Raw genomic sequence first — 26,764 nt, forward strand, 5'->3', positions numbered from 1 at the left:
GGCTAAAAAGCTCTTCGCCGAGGGGGTGGGGCCTAGCCGGGGACTGGGCGGGGCTAGGTGGGGGGGAATCTGAGCGCGGCTCGGCAGCCGCGTGGAGGGCGGCGCGCGCTTCTGCTGAGGTGGAGCCGGCTGCACCCGAATGCGGCGCGGTCTGCCAGCACCCCTTCCCCGCCGGCCGGCACGTGGGCTGCACACTTTTGCCCAGGCCACGAGACTAAGTGAGCAGGTAACAGAGGAAGCAATCGAGGACTTGGGAGGGGGTGGAGAGGGTAAAGAGGAGTTAAAGGGGCACGTGGAGAAAGTGGGGGGAAGTCAGGGGTAGAGATTCATTAGAGAGCCTCTGGATTTAGGGGCGTTGCGAGATAACTTTACCTCCCCTTCTGCTCCCTTTAAAAAATCTGTTTAAATCTTCGTTTCCAGATCTTAACTAGTTTGTACTTTCTGCGACTGTTTGCAGTGAGTTAGAAGCGAATAGATGGTCTTACTGATAGCAGGTGAGTTACCAAATGCGGTGACTATATGATTTGTCTAGGCACTGATCCTTACTGCATATCGCAGCGAAGGACAGACCATTCCGTACCTGTTTTCTTCAACTGTTGGCACTTTACTCTGTATGGTAGGGAAGGGGGTTGTTAATATGGCTTGTCTTTTTTCTAACAAAATTCCATATCTACCCTCCATGGTTAATTTGTCCACTCTTGGAGGAAGGTAAAGAAAGTTGGCAGAAAGGCTCAACTAAGGAGAGGCGGAGCATCTTGTGAGGAGGATGGGTAAAGTGAATAATGACTGGGTGTGGCCCCGCCACCCACAGAACTCATCCCCACCATTAACTTCGGGCCCTTGTCCCTACTCCCCACTTCGCAGCTATGGAAGCATCTATTTGGGCTTTAGAAATTCCCTTGAGAACTTGACTAACCTCTCTACTTGGCCACAAAAAATTATGAGACAGCATTATAAAAGATAATTATGAAAACCCTTATTGTGGCAACTACTAATAAATCTTCATGGAAGGAGAAATAGACTCTTCTCCACCCTCCTAAAGTCTTTGATGGGGATATGGCCTCTCTGAATATTTTGCTAATCTAGGTAGACATTATTTAGTTATTCAGTTGGGGAGCTGTCCTTATTCACAAGTCCCCAAGCTAGATGATGTGTGAAAAACAGAATTCTGTAAAAAAGTCATGATCTTGATCCTCAAGAGTTTGAGGGATAAAAACATGCAAACACTTGCACCATAAAGCAATATGGGCTATACACACACACACACACACACATACATACATACATATATACACCACAGAGGAAGTAAAAACCATGTACACTAAGAATACAGATGGAAGGGATTGTTGAGGAGTGGCATTTGAGCTGGTCTTAAAAGACCACTCGTAGGGCAATCTTAGCAGAGAAATACAGTGTTCTCTGTAGTTTGGGCATTTTTCCTCTAGGCAGAAGAGTACCACTAGGGGTGAAATGGAGTGATATCCTTACTAGGCCATGAACTCAGCAATAATTCACCCAATGATCATTGGACTTTTGCCAGGCTCTGGTTAGTGATGGGGCATAAATAGGTGAATAAGTTTCCAAGGACGCCTTCATACTTACAGGTCCCTTGGCCGGTAATCCACATCCCCTGCATATTCTTTTTCAATTCTCTACCTGGCTTTTTCCCTCACTCTTGTCAGATTTGTGCGTGAATATTATTGAATAAGAGAGGGCTTCTTCAACCATCCTTTCCACAGTAGCACCTGCCTTATTGTTCATATCGCCTACCACTTCCTGACATTTTCTATGAAGTATATTTTGTCCATTTCCCATAGTAGACTATGAGCTGTATGAGAGGAGAGATTTTGTTTTGCTCATTACTGTATTCCCAATGGACAGAAGATGACCTGGTGCAGAGGGTGCTTAATAAATACTTGAATGGATGATTGAAGTGCCTCCCTGGGGAGACAGAGAAGAGATGAGAGTTACAACATGATTGTAAAAAAAGACAGCCATAGAAGCAATGTAGTACTTGGGAAACACAGAAAAGGGAAAGGCCTACCTCCTTGTAGGGTGGAAGAAATGGTCATGGAGAAAGTGTCGTTTGCATGGCATCTGAAAAGTTACTAGGGCTTGCTTAGGTGAATGTAGCAGGACGGGCACTTCAGGCAGAAGGAATAATGCATGCCAGGGCAAGTATGGCTACAGTGTGGGATGTGTGTGGTGTGAGGCAGAAAGTTAGACCCCAGAGCTCTGTTAGTTAAGGAGAGTGACATGTCAAGATTTATATTCTAGAAACATGACTGGAGGGTGGATTGAAAGGGGGAGTCTGGCCATAGGAAATTAATTTTCTTCTATTTCAGAGCTCCAGGTGACAGATGTGAGGGTCTGAACTGAAACAGAGGGGAAGGAAGGGGAACATGGAGAAAGAACAGAATTGATAGTCTTTTACTGTTAGCTAAGGGGATCAAAGGATACAGAGATGAGTCAGAAGGACTTTAGGCTCTTGATTGGGGCAACTTAGGAGTCATTGATCAGGAAAGATACTGTGCCCTTTTACTGCCTCCTTGATTGTTCTGGGGTGTAACCTGTGTGGTTTTTGTGGTTTTTTTTTTTTAAGCTCTCCTGATGATTCCAATGTGCCAACGATGTGTTAAATTTTATAGTTTAGGAAGTTTTTAAAAAAACACAAAAAAACTTTGATAGTAGGCTGACTGAATTGTACTTCTGTGGATAGATTTGCTCATGAAATCACAGTGCATACATAAATAAATAGGGAAAGCTTCACATTAACATATTGACTGCTACACTAGGAAAAAAAAAATTTTCCTTGGGGCCATGGTGTTTTATTACTAAAATAGAATGATCCTTTCTAATTTAATTAAAACTTCTTGTGTTTTATTGTTTTTGTGTGTGTGAGTTATATGGAACTTGAAAAATACTTCATGTGGCTCCCAAGGTGAAGAGATGTGCTTCATGAGGGCTAGGGCTTAAAACTAGCGTGAGTTAAATACAACTCACGTGGCAGTTAATGTGTTAATTGTGGAGCCACTGCTATATAGAAAGCACTGTGCTAGGCGGTGGGGGATATAAATGTCTACTGTTAAAATATTTGAAAAAAAACCAACAAAGAACATAAGTGAAACTCCTCTTTGGGTACAGGGGATTGTAGTCATGATAACCAAACTTAAAAAGAGTTTAGGTTTGTAGGCTAGAATGCCATGTAATTATTAAGGGTTTTTCAGGAGGTAGAATTCCTCCAGGGTTAGTATATACACTAAAACAATTTACATACCCATAGATTGCTATAAAAATGGAAATTTAGAGTCAGCGGAGATTGATCTTTCTCAAGGGGTATTCCACTAAGCAATGCTAGCTGATGCACTCTCTTTTTGGGGTGAGTTTTCATAACTTTCTCAGGTCTACCTGCAAAGATTCTGTTGTAGGTTTGAGGGCTTGAGGAATGCCTGGGACTCCATGTTTAACGAGTCTTCCAGTTAATTCTCATGATCAGGCAAGTCTGCTTTACCTAGAATTGTTCTTGAGTTTTAGTTAATGGCAAATCCTGGAATTGGAATGCAGCCTAGTGGTCTTGCCCTGCCTACTGGGCTCCTGCAGTTGTTTCTTGGCGTGAAGGTGTGAACCGTTCTGCTCAGCAGTTTTCATACTTGGGAGACCAGCTTTCTCTGAGTTCAATATGTGCTTTAGTGACTCAGCAATTGAAATCAGGCCATCTGGGTATTTTCCCTCTCTTTTAGTGTGGATAGATGGAATAAGCTTGGCTATTAAAAAATAATTACCATTCCTGTAGGTAACTAGTGGATAAGGGAAATTGATCACTGGTAGAATTCTAATGAATAAAACAGAAAGAATGGTAAAATTTATATATCACCATTTTAGCATCCATGATAGAATAATGGATTTAGGCAACAATCATTGACTGCTAAAATCGTTAAGTGAAAACTGAGGGCCATTTTATGCTAGATGAAACTGATTGATAGCACCTGAACCCACTGACTAGCCTGATCACCAAGAGGGAGACTTCATGTGCACTTGATGTGATGCAGTAGGAAAAAGAACATCTTCTTTTATTATGCAAAGAAATTACTTGCAAAAAAATAAAAAATAATTACTTGCAAAAAAATCAAACCCAAATATGAGTAAGCCTCTAGTCCACCTATTTATTGGAATTACATATAATGAATAGAGGAATATGTTGAACCACATCTCAGGTGTACAGTCATTCAAATCCAGAATATGGGAAATTGTACAACCTTGCTACTCAAAGTGTGGTCTGCAAATCAGCTTCAGTATCTCCTGAGAGCTTGATAGAAATGCAGATTTTTAGGCACCACTGAAGGACACCTGAATCAGAATCTGCATGTAACAACATTCCTAGGTAATTCACTGTGCCTTAAAATTTGGGAAGCATCCTACAGGACAGCGACCTAGTTTTTTCAACAAATAGTTAGAAAAAAAGGGGGGGGGGAACTACTACAGTTTAAAAAAGGTTTAAAACACGTGTCATTCAAATGTCATTTGTGGGTTTTTTTGTAAATTAACTTGAACAAACTCACTATAAAAAACACTTATGTGATGACTGAGGAAATTTGAACACTGGGTATTAAGATGATAGTAAAGAATTGTTAAAATTTTAGACGTAAAGTTATTGTTTGGTTTTTTTTGAGACAGAATCTTACTCTGCTGCCCAGGCTAGAGTGCTGTGGCATCAGCCTAGCTCACAGCAACCTCAAACTCCTGGCTCAGGCGATCCTACTGCTTCAGCCTCCCAAGTAGCTGGGACTACAAGCAAGTGCCACCATGCCCGGCTAATTTATATATATATATATATATATATATATATATATATATATATGTATAGTTTTAGTTAGTCAATCAATTTCTTTCTATTTGTAGTAGTAGAGACAGGGTTTCGCTTTTGCTCAGGCTTGTCTAGAACTCCTGACCTTGAGTGATCCTACGGCCTTGGCCTCCCAGAGCACTAAGATTACAGGCGTGAGCCACCATGCCCAGCCTTGTTTCTTTTGTTTTTGTTTTTTTTTTTTAAGCCCTTAACTGTTTGTGAAGATACTTACTAAAGAGATCAAATAACCTGAAGCATGGGAGTAGGAGATTATAGATAAAGTAGGATTAGTTATAGATTGATTAATTGTTGAAACTGAGTGGTGGGTACATGGGGGTTTATTATATTGTTCTTTCTAGTTTTGTATATATTAAGTATAGTAAAAGTAAGTGTTAGGTTTCAATGTGAAACTGTCAATTCTTGGCACTCTTATGGCAGAAGAATGACCAGACACACCAAAGTTAGGCAAGCATGAAAATGAGGTTTACTGAGGACAGAAAGATAGGATTATAGGCACTAGCAAGATACAGGTTAACAGAGCACGGTACATACGCTATGGATGACCACTGGACCCATTGTCGCAGCAGGGTAGGCAAAAGGAAGGGCAAAAAGAGAGAGCTTGGCTATGGTCTGTGTCCTATTTTATAGTGTCTGGATAGGGACCTCCCTGTAGTTCAGAGGTCACCATGGAACCACTTTGATTAGGCAGTTGGGAGTCACATGACCTGAGCCTTAACTATGTATGCATGTGGGTTCTAGATCACTTGCCAGACTTTATGGTACCTGTACATCTTGGCCTGTGGGCTAGAGAGTCCTCTGCATTCTTTTGTAGCTGGTGGACCACTTTCTGATTGGCAGATTCATAGGGTATTCCCTCCTCCCTCATGTATGGAGAATCAGGGTTGGGCAGGACCAAGTGGGGCAATAGCACCTACTTTCCTCCCTAGGAGACCTAGAATCCCTCACTATCTTCTTAAGAAAAAAAGTCATAGAGTTGTAGTTTAAAACGGCAGCGTTAAAGATAATAAAATCGACTTTTAATGTTAAGCAGTTATGAAGGAAAATTTTCAGTTATGGAGGCATGTAAGGATGAATTTACAAAATGTGTAATGTAAAATCATATGTGAAAATATTCTCAGTTTCATAGCCATTATATCAAATCAAATGCCATCCTACCTGAGTAATTCACAGAAAAGAGGAAAAAATATTCCATCACAGAGAAATGTTGAATATATGATTTGTTTCTATGTGTGTAACTGGAGCCTTAAATGTCAGAGGCCTTTAAAATTGCCAGTCATTGGACCTCCAAGAGTGGCACTGCTCTTCCATGCAAATGAGTTACAGCTCGGACTGTCACCACATCCTCAGTGCTACATAGATTTATAGCAGTTGCAGTCATCTCACCTTTGAGGTAAATTTCTTTACATCACTAAGGATAATTTGTATAATTTCAAACTCCAAAGATAGGATTTATGAAGACCCTGATTCTACGTGTGTATTTTAACCCAGCTACTACTTTGTAGCTCAGACCTCCACCAGAGCAATTCTCCCAATACTCTAAACACTTGCTGCGTGTTACAATCACCTAGGAAGTTTTTTTTTTTTTTTTTTTTTTTTTTTTTGAGACAGAGTCTTGCTAGAGTGATTGCCTTGGCGTCAGCCTAGCTCACAGCAACCTCAATCTCCTGGCTCAAGCAATCCTCCTGCCTCAGCCTCCCAAGTAGCTGGGACTACAGGCATTCGCCACCATGCCCGGCTAATTTTTTGTATATATTAGTTGGCCAATTAATTTCTTTCTATTTATAGTAGAGATGGGGTCTCGCTCTTGCTCAGGCTGGTTTCGAACTCCTGACCTTGAGCAATCCGCCCGCCTCGGCCTCCCAGAGAGCTAGGATTACAGGCGTGACCCACCGCGCCTGGCCACAATCACCTAGGAAGTTTTTAAAAGGACTCTAGCCCAATCCTCACCCCAAGAGATCTCAATTTGACAATTTGTTTGGTTCAGTTCAGTGATTCACAAACTTTAGCATGCATCAGAATTACCTGGATGACTTCTTAACACATTGACTGCCACACTAGGAAAAAAAATTTTTTCCCTGGGGCCATGGTGTTTATTAAAACAAAACAATCCTTTCTAACTTGTTATTTTTTATTGTTTTCTGTTCCATCAGTTGTATACAATGCAATCCACATTTTTAGAATTGAATTGTCAATATTAATTGTATCAATAAGAACATCAACAAGTAAGATTTTCATAAACCTCCAGAAGGGTTTTGCTTCTCTCGGCCCCAGGCTTGAAACTAGCCTGAGTTAAATACAACTTACATGGCAGTCAATGTGTTAAAACACAAATTCCTGGGCCTACTTCCAGAGTTTATGCTTCTTTAGGTCTGTGGTAGGGCCCAACAATTTGCATTCTACCAGGTTCCAGGTGATGCTGCTGCAGACAGCACTCTTTCCTTTTTCTTTCTCTTTTCTTTTCTTTCTTTCCTCCTTTCCTTTCCATGTCTTTCTTTCTTTTTTTTTTTTTCATTCACTATTTATTTTCTTTTATTATTATTTTTTATTTTTTTATTTCAGGGTGTTATGAGGGTACAAACATTTTGGTTACATTTTATGTCCTTGCCTCTCCCTAGCAAGGGTTAGAGGCATGCCCTTCCCCTCTATAATACTCACCATGTACCCCCATCTATCCATCTTCCTTCCTTCCTTCCTTCCTTCCTTCCTTCCTTCCTTCCTTCCTTCCTTCCTTCCTTCCTTCCTTCCCTCCCTCCCTCCCTCCCTTTTTCTTTAAGAGTGGGGGTCTGGCTCTGTTGCTCATGCTGGAGTGCAGTGGCATTGTCATAGCTCATTGCAGCCATGAACTTCTGGTTTCAAGTGATCCTCCTCCCTCAGCCTCCCAAGTAGCTAGGACTGCAGACAGGCATTGCCTGGCTAATTTTTTTCCACTTTTTTTTTTTTTTTTCTAAGCAATAGTGTCTCCATATGTGGCCCAGGCTGGTCTCAAATGATCCTCCTATTTCAGTCTCCTGAGTAGCAGACAATACTCTTTGAGAACCACACTCTGAGAACCACCATAGCTTATGGTGAGAAGCACCATAAGCTACCCAAGTGATTCTAATGGCAGCCAGAGGTGAGAACTGCTTGCTTTGTAGTGTTGGCCCTGTGATAAAGTGAGCTGGGATTTTTCAGGCTTTTTTTCCCCAGTCATATATATATTCAAATTGTACAGTCAAAAAGATACAAAGAATAGCCTCTTGTTCTTAGGAGGTGTTCCTTCGCCATTAAAGTGACAAAGTGGAGAAGAGTAACATTAGTGACCTTTTATCTTAGCAGGAAACCCTGGTGAAGAGCACAGCAGCGGTGTGAAGTGCTGTGGCTGTATAATTCTGAATGGAGGGCAAGTGACTAGATTGAGAAATAAGACTGAGTGGAGGGGGCTGAAATCAAAAGCATTTCTCTGACTTCGCTCAAGTGGTCCAGAGGATATGTCATTGCTCTGTCGGGCTCACAGGATTACATGAGGCTCAATACTACCGGCTGGAAAAGAGGTGTAAAGAATGTGCATTATAATCATCACTGCAGTTGAACGCAGAGTTCTATTGAAAGAATCCTGGTATACGGATCCCTGTTAATTACACTGCCAGCTCAGATCTCAGATTATAGTGTAACCATGATTCAGACCATTCAGATGTTCAGTGCAAGACTTGGATATGTGATACTGTCCCCAAAGTTGGAGAACAGGTGTAGGTGTACCTTACGTTTAAGAGGAGGACGTTGGGCTAGATTTCAAGGATCCTTTCTAACACTCACATTCTAGGATAAAATTAAAGTTTTACAGTGTATATGACTAATAGTTTTCAATTTGATATGAAAAAGCAAGATGTCCTTTCCTCATCAGCCAGCCTTTTCTCTTCTCCTCTTCTCCTCTTCTCCTCTTCTCCTCTTCTCCTCTTCTCCTCTTCTCCTCTTCTCCTCTTCTCCTCTTCTCCTCTCCTCTCCTCTCCTCTCCTCTCCTCTCCTCTCCTCTCCTCTCCTCTCCTCTCCTCTCCTCTCCCCTCCCCTCCCCTCCCCTCCCCTCCCCTCCCCTCCCCTCCCCCCCCTTCTCTTTCTTTTTTTTTGAGACAGAGTCTCACTCTGTTGCCTGGGCTAGAGTGCTGTGACGTCATCCTAGCTCACAGCAACCTCAAACTCCTGGGCTCAAGCAATCCTTCTTCCTCAGCCTCCAGAGTAGCTGGAACTACAGGCATCCACCTCCATGCCCAGCTAATTTTTTCTATATATTTTTAGTTGGCCAATTAATTTCTTTCTATTATTAGTAGACAAGGGGTCTTGCTCTTGCTCAAGCTGCTTTCAAACTCCTGACCTTGAGCGATCCTCCCCCTCGGCCTCCCAGAGTGCTAGGATTACAGGCATGAGCCACTGTGCCCGGCCAGCCAGCCTTTTCTTGTCCACACGTTTTACATACATCTGAGATCCTGTTGCCAAACGGCAGAGAGGTAGAGAGAATTGCATCAGTTGGCCGTGCAGTGGTCGGGGCAGCATCTCAAAGGAGACCCAGGGTCGGCCCTCCACCCAGGACCTGGGTGAGCATGTACAGGCCATCGTCATACCCCCTGTCAAATGTGGCTGGATGTGAGGGCTTCAGCAAATAGTTGTCACATGTTTATTTCTTCACGTGTTTTGCTTTCCAAAAGTGTTTTAAATCGGTGATGCTACTTAAAGGGTGGAGTTTTATGTTTTGCTTTAAAATGTTGGTTTCTTTTTTGTATGATTCAATAAATCTTAGTCATGAATAGTGTCTTTCAGAATTTGCCTGCTCTTCTAGTGTAACTAGTTCCGATGGCTGGGAATAAAGGAAGAGGACGTGCTGCTTATACCTTCAATATTGAGGCCGTTGGATTTAGCAGAGGAGATAAATTACCTGATGTAGTATTGAAACCACCCCCACTGTTTCCTGTGAGTACATTGACATCTGAATTCCCAAGGTGTGTTTTTTCATGTTTCAGAGAAAATTAAAATTCTCTATAGGACTTGAATATGTAATAACATTATGATATCCTAAAGTATAGAAAGTAAAAGAGTGTGTTTTACTTACCTTTAATGTAAATATTGCCACTGTTCTTCCCTGAAATTTTCCTAATTTTTAGACTGCTTTCTTAAAACACAGAAAATAAAAGTATAAATGCCCTTTTACTCAGTACTGTGTGAACCAAGAAAGAATATGTTTTTAATTTTGCATCTTCTATTGCTGTTATTGATGTATTCCAATATAAAAATTATACTTTGAAAAGTCAAGTTAGGTTTTACAATGGTTGAATTCCCACTCTACTATCCTTCACTTAATGACTTTTTCTCATCTTGTAGCTACAGAATTTAATTTTGTTCCTTAGTATACCACTTGGCCCTTTTTCCCACTGAACTTTTTTTTTTTTTTTTTGCTTATTTCCTTAGTTTATCAACATCATTTTGAATTTTGTTACTGTTTCTCAAAATATTTTAAGTGTTTATACTACATTTAGTGTTGTTTTAAATTTAGCATACTGCAAGCATAACTGACATGATGTTTAATGTTTTTGCTTTATATTTAGCTTAAAATGTAAGCTTACATTTCCAGGTGTGCATGTGCTGCATGCAGTATAAATAATGAAAAATAATAAATAACCAGATACCCTTCCATTCAGGAATCCTTTCTCCATTTGAAAAGGAAAAGTCGTTTGTTGAAGGATTAATGTCAGCAGAGGACCCTGGACAAATGTATCTGGGAATCTAGCATCTCACTTAGGGAGTCTCTGCCTTTTGCTCTTTGTATTTCACCTTTGTGATATTTGGTGCAGCCTAAAAGCAAAGACATATCTCACTAGAAGCATACTGTTACTTTACAGTGATTTCTTTTAAAACACCTCTGTGTGTGAGGCGATTACTTCTAATTGCTGGAAATGTTAGTATATAGTGTTTTTTTTAATCCTTGGAATAAAATTAAAATTCCTTACTCTTGGCTAAGTCTGATCTGGCCTTTTTGTTGTCTTTCTGACCCTTCTCCTTCCACTGTCCTTCTCATTCTCCAGCTGTGCTGGCTTCCTTGTTCCCTCAGACCTTTGCCACTACTGGTTCCCAGCTGGAACCATCTGTTCTCTGTCTGCTTGGATGGCTTCCTGATTTTATCCAGATCTGTGTTTAACGGTGACTTCCTCAAAAGGCCATGCATGCCTACCCTATGTAGCTCAGCCACCTCCATCCTCCATGCACTCTGTAAAGTCACTCTTCCTCTTCCTCTGCCTGCCTTCATTTTCTTTATGTCACGAATCACTACCAGAAATTATATATCGCCTCAATTGTTTACTTATGTGTTGTGGGTTTGTCACCTAGAATGTAAGTTCCATGCAGACAGGGACTTTGACTATTTCATGAGTATCTCCTGTTACCTAACCTTGTCTGAGTTGTGGTAGGTACTCAATAAAACAATAAATTGTTGTGGCATGAACAGTTACATTCTGAGTTGGATTTTAAAAATGTACCTTATCCTCTGAAACCAGCAATATCTTTACCATGTGCCCTGGAAACCCACTTTTTAATAATATACTATTTATATGTATACATATACACACATGTATATGTATACATGCATGTATATAATTTTTAAAAATTGAAATATAGCTTCAAGTTCTTGCTTTGCCATTTACTCATATAGGATTACAAATTGTTTACTTCTCAGTTTATTCACTGTAAAAGGAGAAATATTGTTAGTACTTTAAATGAGATAGTGGATGTTGAATATTGAGTACATCCTGGTCATAATAAATGATAGCTGCTGCTTTTTTTTTTTTTATGCTACTGCTCCTACCAGTAACACCACCACTAGTTGAGTTAATAGAAAACTAACGCAGTTGCTCTCCTGTGCATACCTTGATTTTTAAAAATATCTTTAAAGTAAGACCATATGGAATTACATCAGTCAACAGACTATATGGCAAAATGATTATTAGTAGTGTAGTTTTTAGGGCCAGTAGGAAAATTATGCATATTTTCTACCTCTAAAATAGGAGCAAAGCAGGCATTGGGCTAAAATTTACAGAATACAGAAGCTCAGCATCCTCTAAGTTGACTTTAAAATTTAATGCCTATAAAACATAGTATTTCTATAAAATGACATTTTCTAGAATGTAGATGAAGGGACATTAAAATATTTAATTTATTTAAAAGAAGCTCTGTCTCTAATTTAAATAGGATACAGATTATAAGCCAGTGCCACTGAAAACAGGAGAAAGTGAAGATTATGTACTTGCCTTGAAACAGGAGTTGAGAGAAACAATGAAAAGAATGCCTTATTTTATTGAAACACCAGAAGAAAAACAAGGTGTGTATTAGACTCTTTGATTATGTGGTTTAATTTGTTCAGATGTTTAAGCATAAGTTACGTGATCATTGAATGCTGATTGATTTGATCCAATCAGAATTGATCAACTATCTTAAAAAATATATTTATGTTGATTTAACAGAAAAAATACTTAAAACTTTGTGATATTTTATTTTTAAAAGTGGCTTTCACAATAGAAGTTTTATATGTTCAGTGAAAATTATGAAAAACAGGAATATTTTTAAAAAGTAAAAATTACCCATGCTGTGTCTAAAGAATGACTAGTATTTTATTATATATTCTAGATTTTTTCCTCTTTTGTGTGTATTCTCTTTATAAAATTGAATTCATATTATTTTGTATCTTCATTTTTTTTCTCTATGGCATATTAGCATGTTTACATAACCTTATGATTCTTGGAAAATACAAATTTTAATACCTTTGGTGTTTCATTGTATGGATATAACATTATTGATTGTAACTAATTCCCTGCTATTAGGCTTAAGATTATTTCCAGTTTTTTGCTCATATGTATAATGCCATGATTACTATTATTTTACATACATCTTTATGCATGTCTCTGATTGTTTAATATTTAGGTTAAAATTTTTTAAAGCCTTGACTTTTTGGTTTACCATATATGTATATGATATGATATGAAATATAAAATATATATTCATTGGAGATATATATAAGTATAATATATATATTGAGAAGAAATTATAGTTGGAGAAGGCTTGGCAGTCTCAGACTGGAAGTGGGAAGTGGTTTTATAGGAAGGGAAACTATTCCTAAGTAGCTGTTTAGAACAGTAGAACCATATTGATTTTTAGTTTCTGCCCTTGAGTGTTGAAATTAAAGAGATCAATATCATCTTTGAGTTCTCAAAACAACATCATTAAAACATGAGAAATTCATATAGTATCATCTCATTCCATTAGTACTAAAAGTGCATTCCAGTTCCATTTTTCTCTCTCTAAAAGACTTAGAATTGGCAGAGTCAAAAAAAGGAAGTCTTCTGTAGTGATCTTACATATTATGATTATAAGACATTTTATACAAGTTCATTTAATTTTACAAACATAGCTCCTTGAAGTTATATAATGGTTTGATGAGAGAGATTTTATCTCAAAAATACTGAATTTTTTAACTATCATTATGTTATATGCTTTCATCTGAGCTTAAAAATGAAAGCTGTCATTTTAAAGATTTTTTAAAAGATCAAATGAACTAATAAATATTCTTACTAGAAAAAATAATAGTGCAGAGTATACTTTAGTCCTTTTAAAATTGGTCTTTTCTCTAGATTATGGGACAGTTTTACTTACTTGAATGCACTGTTATTAAAGCAATGTCTAATTTAAAAGTGTATCAAGTCATTAAAGCATTTATTTGAGTCTTTTAGACAGTGACATTAAGAACATAATTTTGTTGTTGATTTGTGGGAGTAGTTGGCTTGTACTTGGATCAAGGGGGTACTTTATCTTTGATAACTATGCGATAAAGTATTTAAAAATATAAGGGATCTTTTGCTTTTGTTTTTTCAGGAGAAAACTCTTGCATAGAATTCTCTAAATGATACAAATACATTTTCCTTGAAATCCTCATTTTTACTTCTTTCCTGAGGCAGTATATTAAAAAAAAAACCTAATGTTGAAAATACAGGTTTTTAATAAAATATATACATTTATATGTGTATATAGGTATATATGATGTGTGTGTAGGTGTATATATACACATACATATTTATATAATATACACACTATGAATGAAAAACAGTTGTCCAGACTGAACAGAAATACCCCCAAATCAGAGGGAACCATATTCCAAATAGTAGTGTTGCATGACTGCACCTTCATCAGCCTTCTACTATCACTTGTCACCTGTGTGCTTTAGGAAAAAGAGATTTGTGTATTACTGTGAAGAACTAAGTCATTAGAGACTAGGACAAAGAATTAGGGTGGGAGATCTCAAGACTTCCTGATAGTCAAGTGGCTGGTGGCTCAGGGCATTGAGATCTATCATGGAATAAACCTATTTCATGTTGTGATGTCTTCAAAGTTTGTTTATAATATTTTCAGGTAGAATTGTAGACATTTTGAGTCTTTTCTGTATAATGACTTTATTATTTTACAACAAAGGAAAAACACCTGTGAATGTTATTTTAATGAATTTTAGCCAGAAGAGAATATAGAGATCTCTATAGGGAACATAGAGTTTCCAGCTCAGGCTCCTGAACCACAGGATCCTCAGACGTGATGGTGTGAGAGTGGTGATGGTTCTCTAAGGCATTTTTGGAACTTCAAAAGCTTAATGGAAATTGCACATTTACCTGCAATTTGGCCACAAAGTCTGTTATTGAATAAATGGAATTTGGCTTATTAATTCTCTCTCTATCATCGGGGTCCATGAGACCCAGTTTTAATTTTAAGTTTTGAGTTTCTTTTTGAGCAGCTCTTACTATTTGTTCCTCCCTGCCCTTGTATGCAAGTGACTTCATGATCTGACTCTGGGCTTTTGTGAATATTCTCACAGGTGAGTCAGGTTGTCGGGTTCTGAGAACCATAATCAGGGTTTATGTCTTTGCTCACCCCCAGCCTATCATGCCCAGCTGCTGCTTGCCACCTTCTTAAGCATGTCATTCTCATTGAACTTTCCAGTATGTGCTCAGGAACACATGATGTACAAATGTAGAAAACTACCTGTGTGTGAAATAAGAGATGTTTCAGTTATCTTAAAGGAATAGCTTAAGTTCAGGTTTCTTCTTGATTTTCCTAATGAATTCTTTGTTCTTTTTTCTTCTAGATATTGAAAGGTATAGTAAAAGATATATGAAGGTCTACAAAGAAGAATGGATACCAGGTAATTACACAACAGACAATATAAAAATACCTCTTAAAGGCTATCACCCTACCCCATATATATATTTTCTTTACCCTATATATATTTTTAGGATGTTTTCTATTATATTTTCACCATAGGAAAACCAAATCTGGTTATTTTCTTGTAATTAGTTAGTAATGTCAATCTTTGGGAAACAAAATGAAAAGATTTTTACACTTTAACAAGGAAGAGTTGAGTATTTTTGTGGAAGTTCTTAAAATACGTTTTTTATAGAAATAGGACTTGCCAAATCCTTTTAAGCTTTCTGGTTTCATTAGCCACCGTCACGATTTTAATTGCTAGTACCAAAAAGCACTTACTTGTTAGCTCCTAAGTGATTTTAGAGCTTCTGAGGAGAAAGTAAAAAATCTAGTTTTAGGAATATTTTAAGGATAATGATAAGCCAAGCTCATGGATCTTCCTTTTTTTCAAACAGACATGGACTATTTTTAGTTGTTAAAGATGCCTTTTTAACAGAACCATACCTAAGAGAGTTTTGTTTTCAGCATTTTACCTTCAATATGGACAAGGTAGAAGGGCTACAGCAGTCTCATCCAGCTTATTCATTTTGTAAATAAAAAATAGCAGTCATATTAGAACCCAGGTCTCATTTTTTAATTGACCACTTTCCTTTTATGTTTTTATCTTTGATATTTTATAGAAACTGCCCTTTTGTAAAAGCATAAATGATATTAACAGCATTCTCTCTTTCACAGGTTATAGTACTCTGTCTTTTCATTGTTGATCATTGATAAGCTTGGGAACACCTGGGAACACTCTTAGTTCTTTCATTTTATTCTTCTTCATTAATCTCCCAAATGATTCTCTTTACATACTCTCTCATAATCTTCTATAATCTTCAATGAGTAGTTTATAAAAACTAAAATATATTCAAAACAAAATTTATTAGTTCAGGTAAAATGGAGATTAAAATGTTTTGTACAAATGCACTGAAATTTCTTTATTGAGCAGGCAGTATTTTTTAATCTAATTTTATGTTGCTTCAATTTTCTGCTTAACTGCTTAAAAATTAGAAGAAAGTGAAAAATTAGAGGAATTCTTTGGGTAGTACACACAAATTTATTCGAGGGAATTTATTTCTCCACAGCTACTTATATTTTCAATCTTTAAGTTTTCAGATAGTTATTAGAAATGTTTCATTTTGCCTGGGTACGATTGTGGTCTCATACTTTAACTTTTGAGAAAAAAATTCTTTATTACAAAAGAAATACCTATCAACTATAGAAAACTTACAAAATACAAAATAGTCAAATAAATAAATAAGAAAAACAGTTATACTCCTAACACCCATGAAGAATTACTGTAAGATTTTGTTCTTAACAAATTTTATAGTGCTATTTCAAAGCTATTTTAATGAACTGATTTTCTTTATAAGAGGAAATATATATCACCATTATATTTTATTATATTTCAGGCTGAATGCATACAGTCAGATACTAAGACATGTTATTGTCATTGGTTGGACAACTGTCTTTGTGTTCCTTAAATAGTTATATCCAGTGCCACTGATTCCTAGAGGAATCTGCAATTTTTATATTTTTCCTTTATACACATAGATTGGAGAAGACTTCCAAGAGAGTTGATGCCAAGGAAAAAATGCAAAAAAGGTACATTGAATAATGTAATAGTAATTCAGGTAGGAAAAGGTTATTGCTTACATTTTATTAATATGGAAATGGCAAGCTGAAGTTATGCTCACTGTTCTGAATGCTTTTTCTTAAAATATTTTGGCATTTTGATTATTTTGCTGAAGCTTGGAGTTTTCTGTTGATTTTTAAGGTTTTTTGTTTGCTTGTTTAGTTGTCCTTTCTTTAATTATGGAATTGTGGATGTACTAGGAAAGACTTTTCAATTATGTAGATCGTTTTATTTGCATATGTGCAAATTTCTTATGATTACACTTGCCACATTCTAAGTTATTAATTAAAACATTTTAAAATTGGGAAACTGGCATAATAGAGCTTTATATTGTATAGAAAAATAGCAAAGTGAATGTTTACATTTTATTTTTCTTTAGTAATTCCATTAAGTAAATAGTTGCCTATCTACTATTGTCAGACACTGCGCTGAGAGGAATAAAACAGTGGGCAAAGTGGGAATAATCCTTGCTCTCAGGGAGCTTGCAGCCACATGCAGTAAAAACATTAAGCAAAAACATTGTCCTTATTAGGAGGTCTAGGAGGGGTTCTTTGAGGACTGGAATTGGAGTTAAGCTTGAAGGATTACTAAGAATTTATTAGAATGAGGTGGGATGAGGGAAATTAGAGAAAGACCAGGTTTGTCAGGGAAAATCATGAGTTCAGTTTAAGGGTATTTAGGATTCCTTTGAGATTTACAAATAGAAATGTTGAATATATTGTTGGATACTGGGAAAGGACCTCAAAATGGAGATGGTAGTCATCGGCAGAGATTCGAACATTGAAGCCATGAGAAAGGGTGAGACTGTCTAGGGTGGAATTAGAGAATTAGAAGAAAGGAGGGGGCCGGGTGAGGTGGCTCACACCTGTAATCCTAGCACTCTGGGAGGCTGAGGCGGGCGGATTGCTCAAGGTCAGGAGTTCAAAACCAGCCTGAGCGAGACCCCGTCTGTACTATAAAAAATAGAAAGAAATTAATTGGCCAACTAATATATATATATATATATATATAAAATTAGCCAGACATGGTGGCGCATGCCTGTGGTCCCAGCTACTCAGAAGGCTGAGGCAGTAGGATTGCTCGAGCCCAGGAGTTTGCGGTTGCTGTGAGCTAGGCTGACGCCACGGCACTCACTCTAGCCTGGGCAACAAAGCAAGACTCTGTCTCAAAAAAAAAGAAAGGAGGGCCCCAGCCTAAGCTTGGAGGAATGCCAATATGTAATGGGCTGGTAGAGGAGATTGAATCAGCCAAGCAAGGAAGTATTAAGAGAGAGGAAGGAGGAGAACCAGAAGAGTGTAGTTACAGAAGCAGGAGTATTCACAAGGGAAGAGTATTTGAGAAGGCCGTCAGCAGTGCTGCTGAGAGATCAAGTAAGATGAAGATTGAAAAATGTTAAATTTTTGACATGTCAATAATTGGTGACTTCAGTGAGAGCTTTTAAAAAGATTTGTGGAAGTAGAATCCAGATCAGAATGGGTTAAACAGTATATAGAAGTTTAGGAAATGGAGACAGCTAGCATAGATAAGTCTTTAGAGAATTTTGCTGTGAAGAATGAAGAGAGAGGAAGTATCCAGAAAGGTTAAGAAGAATGGGGTTAGCAAGAAAAAATTCCCACTCCCCCTTTTAACAGCTTTATTGAGGTATAATTGATATGCAATAAAATGCACATATTTGAAGTACATATACAATTTAAGTTTGTACATATACATTTAATGTGGAAGTATTTTATTTTAAAGGTATAGTATATAATATGTAGCTTGAATATAGAATATTTTGAGATATGACAGTTTATCTCTTTTATACGGTTGTTTTGTATTGGGTAAATGCATTATTTTCATAATAAAATGCATGTACATGAATGATATTGGTCATATCCTAGGGGATCACAGATCTGTAGCTGACTTTAAAGCTAAAAAGAATGTATTAATTCTGGAAGCATTATGTTTTCAAATATATCCCATGTACCACTCTCCACACATTAATCATTGGTAAAATCTTCCAGTGCATCAGGATTGCTATTTGTTAGAAACAAAACAACAACAGAACTTTCTTTTTCCATTCTGCCCTAATGTTTTTTATTGTATATTGTGTAATTTTTGTGTTTTGTTTCTGATAAAAGCCTGTTCTTTCTCGTTTGTTGAGATGGCCTCCATTGATTTACATAAATGTAAACAATACGGAGAGTCAAAGGTTGGAGATGGGTTGTTTCTTGAAGAACCAGCTGTAGGCAGGTGTTGAAAGAAACAAACAAAAAAATCACATATATGCAGATATTCGGCTAAAGATGCAAAAAGTGCATCTTAAAATTTTAAGGTTAAAACAACTCTCATCAATTTTGATAATTTGACACTTCTCCCCTGATTATACATATAAAGATAGACAATGTGTAAAACCAGAATGATAAGTAGCAAAGAATGCTGAATGGACTTGACTGAGTCTTCAACTGACCTTTTTAGCTAAAAATTTAGTAAATTTTAGTAAGTTTATTTACCTGACCATATTCTGTAGTATCCAATTAACAGACTTACGTGTTATGAAATTAAGGAGCTTGATAAAAAGTCCACAGAGAAAAAAATTTCATGATGTGAATAAAATATATTCTTCACTACTGTTTTTGGCATCAAAACAGTAGTGATGTATTGAGGTCTTGTTCATATATGATGCTTTGTTTTATGTGCTACAGTCCACATTAAACAGTCTTTGCCCTCAGGGGGATCAGAGAAAGTTACCATCGTTAAATCTAATGGGTTACTTTTGTTTGAGCAAAACCTCACTAATCTATGTTTGGCAGCTCTCAGCTCAGTAACTGTCCAAGGGGCAGTCTGGTATATCACAGTACATTGTAATTCCATCAGTTACGGGTCATCCACCACAAACTAAAAATTTCTTCTTCTGTAGGTTAAATGTTAATCTTTAACAAAATTACATCTTTCTGAGCTGTATTTTCCTCTTACCTAAATTTCTAGGTATTTAGTTTGATTTTGGAAAGAACTGTAATAGTTTCTGATCACAATAGGACAATTTGGTAGTGTATCATAGTGCTTTGGTAACTCACTGGCAGAAGCTATATGTGAAATAAGACCTGCAGTTTTTCTAGACCCTGCAGTTTCAGAAGAGCCTCAAAATGCAGTATTTTTTTATATGAGTTAAAAAAATTTATATATCCAAAAGCTATTAAAACATTGTATTTCATTTATATGCTTTGAGTTTTCAGATTCACATGATGGGTGTGTTTAGGTTAACTGTTTTTATCATTTCAAAGACAGTTATGTGTTGCACTGCATGTGACTTCTTTCTCATCTCTTTCACCATTGGCAAGTGCATATTTCTCCTGCACTTTTTTAAAATTTTCCAAACCTGGTAAAATTGCTTTTTGCTTAAAGTGAAGTACACTCATCAGTGACTAGGAAGTGAATGCAGATAGATTTGTGGGAACCTTTCCCTGTACCCTAATGTTTCTACCTGAGATAGCATTTTAGCAATTTTGGCCTTAATATTAATTACCAGTACAGATTTTCAATACTGGTAAAAATATATCTGGTTGCAGTCTTATAAATTATACTAATAAGTGACTGTCATTTGTTCCTCATCACTGAGAAATTGGTGACAGGTGATGATTTGTTTTATTTATTCTTTGAGAAAATTAATTTGCTCTGGAAATTATGTGACTGCCTACTCTGACATACCACTATGTGAAACAGCGTATGAAAAGACAAGGAAATATAATACACAGTTGCCATTACAGGAAAACGTGTTAACTGGTAGTTTTACTTCAGCAGGCCCAAAATCCATACAGGCAAAAGATACAGGCAAAGGCACTCCTCTCACTAACACTGCAGATGTGTTGAAAAAAATCGAGGTAAGATTTTCAATTCTTACTACAAAAGTGGACTGACAAAATATAAAAGGTCATACCTCCTTTTGCCTTCTTATTTCAACCTCTCAGCCTTCTTTCCCTTTTTAATGACATATGGGTTTGGCAGAAGTGAGCCTCGCACAGAGGCTAGTTAGGAAGGTTTGAACTTTGTTAGCTGGGAGAGGTGGAGGTTCCATCCTGTCCTTTGCCACTCATTTGGCCACTTGCCTCACCTTCTGCCACCTGCTTGCTTTTCCACTGTATCCCTTTACTCTTGTATTTGGATTATGCAGAGGGAAGGAAACATGAAAAACTCTTTTACAAAACTCTTTTATATAACTCATATGTAAAAGAATTACATATGTAATTCTTTTATAAAACCTCTTATCTTTCCCTCTGTTGGTGTATATATTATATATGTATTTATTTAATGCTTTTTTCCCCCCTGTGTCTTATGTTACCTATAGAAGACTCTATTGAGGGAAAACTCTATTGTATGGAACTCATTTTTGTATCTTTCCTTATTTAAATATTCCAAAAATAAGAAGATACAAAATTCATAAGGTTAATACACTGAAAATTCGTCATTCCATTCTTGTCTGCAGCCATTTAGTTTTTTTCCTGTGGACAACCAATGTTACCAGTTTCTTATATATCTTTTCATAAATATTTCATGCATAGAAAATACAGATTTGGGGTATTTTTTTTAATGACAAAAGTTAGCATGTTATACACTCTTCTGTGTTTTCATTTTGTCACTTAACAAAATATCTTGGGGATGTCCATATCAGTGTGAATAGAGTTACCTCATTCTTTCTTTGGCTGCACTATAAGAATGAACTATAATTTATTTAATTAATGCCCTACCAATGGACATTATGTTTCATCTAGTGTTTCTCTATTATAAATGATGCTGCAATAAATTTGTGTTAATTATGTGATTTTACATTTGTAGAGTAGATTTCTAGAAAGTATTTGTTGGGTCAGTTGTTACGTGTACTATTAACTGTTGCTACATTGCTCTCCATGGAGGCAATACCAATTTACTGTCACTATCAATGCACGTATCATCTTGCATTGATGATGATGATGATGATGATGGTGGTCATGATAGCAGCCAACACTTCTTGTCAGTTTATTCTGTGCCATGCTTTTTGTTGAGCTCTTTATATCCATTATGTCCTTAAGAGTTCTTAACAACAAAGAGAGGTGGGGATTATTCCTTACTTATATATGAGGAAGTCAAGGCTTTAAAACTTTTATTAATATTTGCCTGGCCAAGTTAGCACAGCTACTTGATGGCAGAAACTCATATTTTTGTTATTTTATTTTTTGTCCGGTACTTGAGCTGGGAATAATATATCTGAAAATTAAGGCCAGAGGATTGATGAAGGAATAGTGGTAACTGTCAGGTTTAACTGTGCTGGAATGCAGGACTAGCCTACTTGTATGGATTGAACACAGGTTCTGGCTGTTCTTGAAGCTTCCTGGAGAAAAGTGGCTAAGATGACATGTGCTGTCAGGAAGATTGACCTGGACCATTGGGTGTGGTTTCTCCTCAGAACAAGTTGTGTTTCCTTATTCCCTACATTTAAACACCTTTTTCAGGGCATACACTATTAGAATTGGAATTTTAAATCTAGAATTCCCAAGGAGTTAGCAGATTTAATAGAGCAAAAGTTGTTTCCAGATGACTCTGTTATCATTCATTTCTTCAGCAAAAGCAGTTATAGTTTTTATTATAATAGAACATCTGTGGATGGCGAGGAAGTGACATATGGTCAAATCTCATGCTTAATGTGTCAATAATGAGTAAACTAATATTTGAGCTTGTTATTTCTGCATGACATACAGGAGGCTCTATATGGTTGACTGTATAATATTTAAACTAGTAGAACAGTTCTCTGTACATAAATGGACTGTTTCTAAAGTGTTTTTGTATCATATTATTCATTTTATTCTTAAAACAAATCTGTAAAATAGTAAGGTTAGGTAAGTTTCATCTCACAGAAGAAAAAATGGAGAATACTAAGTAGAAGAGCAGAAACTAGTAGCTTTCAACACAAAAGGAATGAAATCATGAGACAGTGTGGCTCTGAGATCATTTTTTATAAGAAAGCTGCATAAATATGCTATTCCTCTACCTATTTAAGTAGTTTCTGAGTTTGATTTAGGTCCATGTGGTAGAAATAAAGATGGGGTTATTTATTTAAAGATATTTGAGGTGGCAATAAGAGAAATGTAGACTTCCTAGTCCCTATGTAACATGGAATGAATTCCATGTTTAAAAAATATTTTTACATAACTGGTTTAAATAATTATTTTGCAAATTATGAAATAATGTTAATAGGTGATTTTTTTCAGGTATATCTCTCTTGCACAGAGTTAAATACATATAGTACTATAATTCTCTTTCAACTACACAAACTTTTGAGTCGTAGGTCTTTTCATTGTCTGATTATAATAGAAAAGAAAAAAATACCATATTAATATAGCATCATATACATGTGTATCTATCTAATTATAGATGCTTCAAAAGATCTGTGAACACTATTTGTTTACTTGCAGTTTTCCAAAGGGATTGCCAGTTGGAAAAATTGCACACATTGTATTGTAGTATTAAATCATATAAGGCAACATATAGGTCAGTATCAATATAAATCATCTCACAACATTCGGCATGAATGGGTTAAGCAGACACAAAACGTGGAGTTTGAATTTTGATGAGAAATTGAGTCTATCTGATGTAGTTTCTCTATTGCCTTTGATTTCTTTAAATTCAAATTTGAATGTAATTAAAAGGATTTTTAAAGATAAATATTTAAGAACTAATAAAGGATTAGCTAAGATATAGCCACCACAGACACAAAATGTTTTCTCCCCATATGTAATCTACAAAGCAAATAGAGTATTTGCAGATTCATGAATTAGTGTTCTGATTACTGTTTAGGAATAATCACATCTTAGCTAACATAATCTTACGCCTTAATTATGAATATTAACATGTGAAATTATTACTATACCCACATCCTAGAAAACTTAGAAAATTCTGTCATTTATGAACATTGAGCATAGTGCAATTTAGTGAACAGATAGTAACAGTTAATGAAAATAGATTACTTTTTAGCAAATGAAAAAAATTGTTGGTGGTCATAATAGAAATATAAAGATGTGTTTGTACACTATGAGATGGTGTCATAATGATTTTAACAGGGTGGATAAGTGGACCCATCATGGAACCAAAGCTTTTCTAACTCTGCATTTCTCTTTTGTCTTATCTTTTAGAGTTTCTAATAGTGTTGATTGTGATTTGAATTTTAATTTCTTTCTTTCTTCCCAACCTGCCAGATATATTAAGAAGCAAAAATTTCTGGTAATGGAAAGTAAATAATGAGTGAGAAAAGAGATAAAGACATGGATAATCTGCAACTAGGATAATTATTCCAGGATGACTTGATATTAATAGTTTTAAATGATCTTACTTTAAAACATAGACATTGAAAGGTTACTATTACATTCTTTTTTCTCCTTTTATGTTAGAAGGAAAACAAAATATCATTCTGAAAGTTCTAAATCACCTCAGACATTTTAGAAGGAGGTAGGAGAGAAATTATAAAAATAAAGCATTGTGCATTAGGGCTGATAACCCCAGTATTATCTGAGACCCAGCTATTAAGTAACACAATCAAAGGAAATACTAGTGTAATGATAACACAGTGAATTCCTAATTTCTGGAGTTGACTCATAGGTTCCTAGAGGGTGGCCTGGAGGTGGTGGTAAGGTGGGATTGGAGGAAGGTGATAGGTAACTGGATTCTTTTAAGGCTGGGCAGGAAGGTCAAAGGCTAGTGGTTTCCATATAAATTAATGAAACTTACTTATACCAGGAATTGGAAAGGCGAGGTGATGGTGAAAAATCAGATGAAGAAAATGAAGAGAAAGAAGGAAGCAAAGAGAAAAGTAAAGAAGGTGATGACGATGATGATGATGATGCTGCAGAACAGGAGGACTATGATGAAGAAGAGCAAGAGGAGGTAATAGTCCATGGGGAGAGGAGGGTAACAAAGTTATTAAGCCTAAGGATTATCTAATGAGGAGTAGATATATAGGCAACTTTGTATATAGAAGTCTACGACTTAAGGAAATTGATCAGATTAATGCAATTAAGATTTATCAACATAAAAGTTTAGGTCAGCGATTAAGATGATGGAGGGTTTAGTCATATAACTCTAGAGAGGAGTCCCTGCAATGCCACCCTGTTCCCAATTCTAGAGTGCATGTGGACACTATCAGAGAACACTGATAACTTAACCTCAGGTATCTGGCTGAGTCAGGCCTCTGTTTTGGATTTGGGGTTTCCAACTTTTAGAAACACGGTGCATTTCAAAATAACCTGGAATCAATCAAGGTTTTTTTGAGCAGGGTAACTTTGTTGGTCACAGCCCCTTTGGGACTTTGTAGACATGTAACACAGTGACCAAGAGTTTCTTCTCTGTTCTGGTGACTTTTGTCTTCACTCCATTCCAGCTTCTTATTCCTTACTCTGCATCTTTGCTTCTCCTGAAACTACTTCAACTATGAAATTTTTATTATGTGCTTTTAATTATTTTACATTAAATGTTGTATTCCTTTGAAATTTACATTGATATAAAGGGAGACATATTGATTTTATATCTGTTTCCAAATGGCTAGCCAGCTGCCAACTTCATTTGTTAACTAATTTGCTTTCCTTATAATTTGAAATTTTTTCCTTTATCACCTATTAGATTCCCATATCTACTTAGATGTATTTCTGGACTCTGTTCCATTGATTTATTTCTGAACCAACACTAAGCTGTTCCAATTAATAGAAGCTTCTGATTATTCATATTTGTAGGGCATGTCTTCTCTGCTACCCTTCTTTTTCAGAATTTTCCTGAATATTCTCTGTTTATTCTCACAAATTTTAAGTCTAAACATTTAAAATTAAATATATCACATTTGTCTCCAGCTTTCTTTTCAGATCATTCTTTTTTATTCCCATTGCTTTCTGACATGATTGAGACTGTCAGTACTTCTGATCCTTTTTCCCCTTTATTGGATACCTGTCTTACTTTTATTTTCTAAGGAACCTAGACCCTTGCACACCCTTCATGCTCATTCTTGCCATTACTCTTGTCCTCCCAGCACACACTCTAGACCAAAGAAACCTTTGATTAGTTCTACTGTGTCTGCCTCTTTTTCCCTTCAAACATGCCTATCTGAGCATTTCTGAGGAATCACTAAAATTGATGCTACTAAACACCCCATTTTTCTGGCTAACATGTTTTCTGTTTCTCTTGTTAAGTTAGTTTTCTACAGCAATTATTTTAGATTATCTTCTTTCTTCTTAATCCCCCTTCTTTACCACCTTTTCTTTCATTTTATCAGGTGATAGCACTTTCATACAGAAAATGAAGCCATCACAAGGAAACTCCCTTAATTTCATGTTCTCTGCCTTCAAACTCAGTGTCCCCCCTGCTTCTCTTTTTTATCAGTGAAAGGAATCTGCTTCATGGTATTTGAATATGCTTGGAGGAGATGTTCATGTCTAAAACCCAAGTGGCATATGCTTGATTTAAAATACTTGAGTATCCCTTCTTTATTCATTTCCACTTTTATATACAGCTTGGCTGGCTTATATTTCCACACCAATGTCCCTGCCAAGGTCTCATTTATAAGGTGGCCTCATTTGAACTCTCAACCATGCCACCTCTCCCAGGTCCCTGGCTTTAGCCAGGTTTGTAGACATTGCTGGATTTCTTAGCACCATGGAAGCCAGGCCAACTTTCTGGAGCTGGGAAGGGTCTTATCTAGATGCAGAAACTTACAGTAGTTAGGGAAGACAGAGTAATGAAATACTATCTGAATAATGTACATTACCCTTGCATTATTTATATATATTTGTAAAATCCCACCATCCAGATATTAAAAAAGAAAACCTTGAAGAAAATAATAAGGTTTGATATTCAGGAGACTTTCCTTTGAGAATATTATTTTTTTTTTACTGTAGACAATAGAGATGTGAATATTAATTTCTTATTATGGCATATTTCAATCATGTACAAAAATGTAGTGACTAGTAAAATAAAGACCCATGGACTTATCACCTAGCTTTAACAGTAATCAATTTATAGCCAGTCTT

At 36.4% G+C, this 26,764-nt stretch overlaps 1 protein-coding gene across 2 annotated transcripts in view; it reads left to right on the forward strand.

The window, feature by feature from the left end:
* Positions 1–51: 51 nt before the first annotated feature.
* The window catches only part of POLR3G (RNA polymerase III subunit G), a 29,858-nt gene continuing 3,145 nt past the window's right edge, over positions 52–26,764 (forward strand). Inside the window, exons 1-8 of one of the 2 annotated variants that reach the window (XM_012781493.3) lie at positions 52–226; positions 421–494; positions 9,656–9,805; positions 12,074–12,203; positions 15,009–15,065; positions 16,664–16,714; positions 20,523–20,605; positions 24,489–24,635. In XM_012781493.3, the coding sequence (XP_012636947.3) occupies positions 9,689–9,805; positions 12,074–12,203; positions 15,009–15,065; positions 16,664–16,714; positions 20,523–20,605; positions 24,489–24,635 (585 nt within the window). In that variant the 5' untranslated portion in view covers positions 52–226; positions 421–494; positions 9,656–9,688. Of the gene's footprint in view, positions 227–330; positions 495–9,655; positions 9,806–12,073; positions 12,204–15,008; positions 15,066–16,663; positions 16,715–20,522; positions 20,606–24,488; positions 24,636–26,764 lie in introns of those variants that run through there. The other variant, XM_012781491.3, reaches the window with a different exon arrangement.

Source organism: Microcebus murinus, chromosome 11, assembly GCF_040939455.1.
Source record: "Microcebus murinus isolate Inina chromosome 11, M.murinus_Inina_mat1.0, whole genome shotgun sequence".
NCBI lineage: Eukaryota > Metazoa > Chordata > Mammalia > Primates > Cheirogaleidae > Microcebus > Microcebus murinus.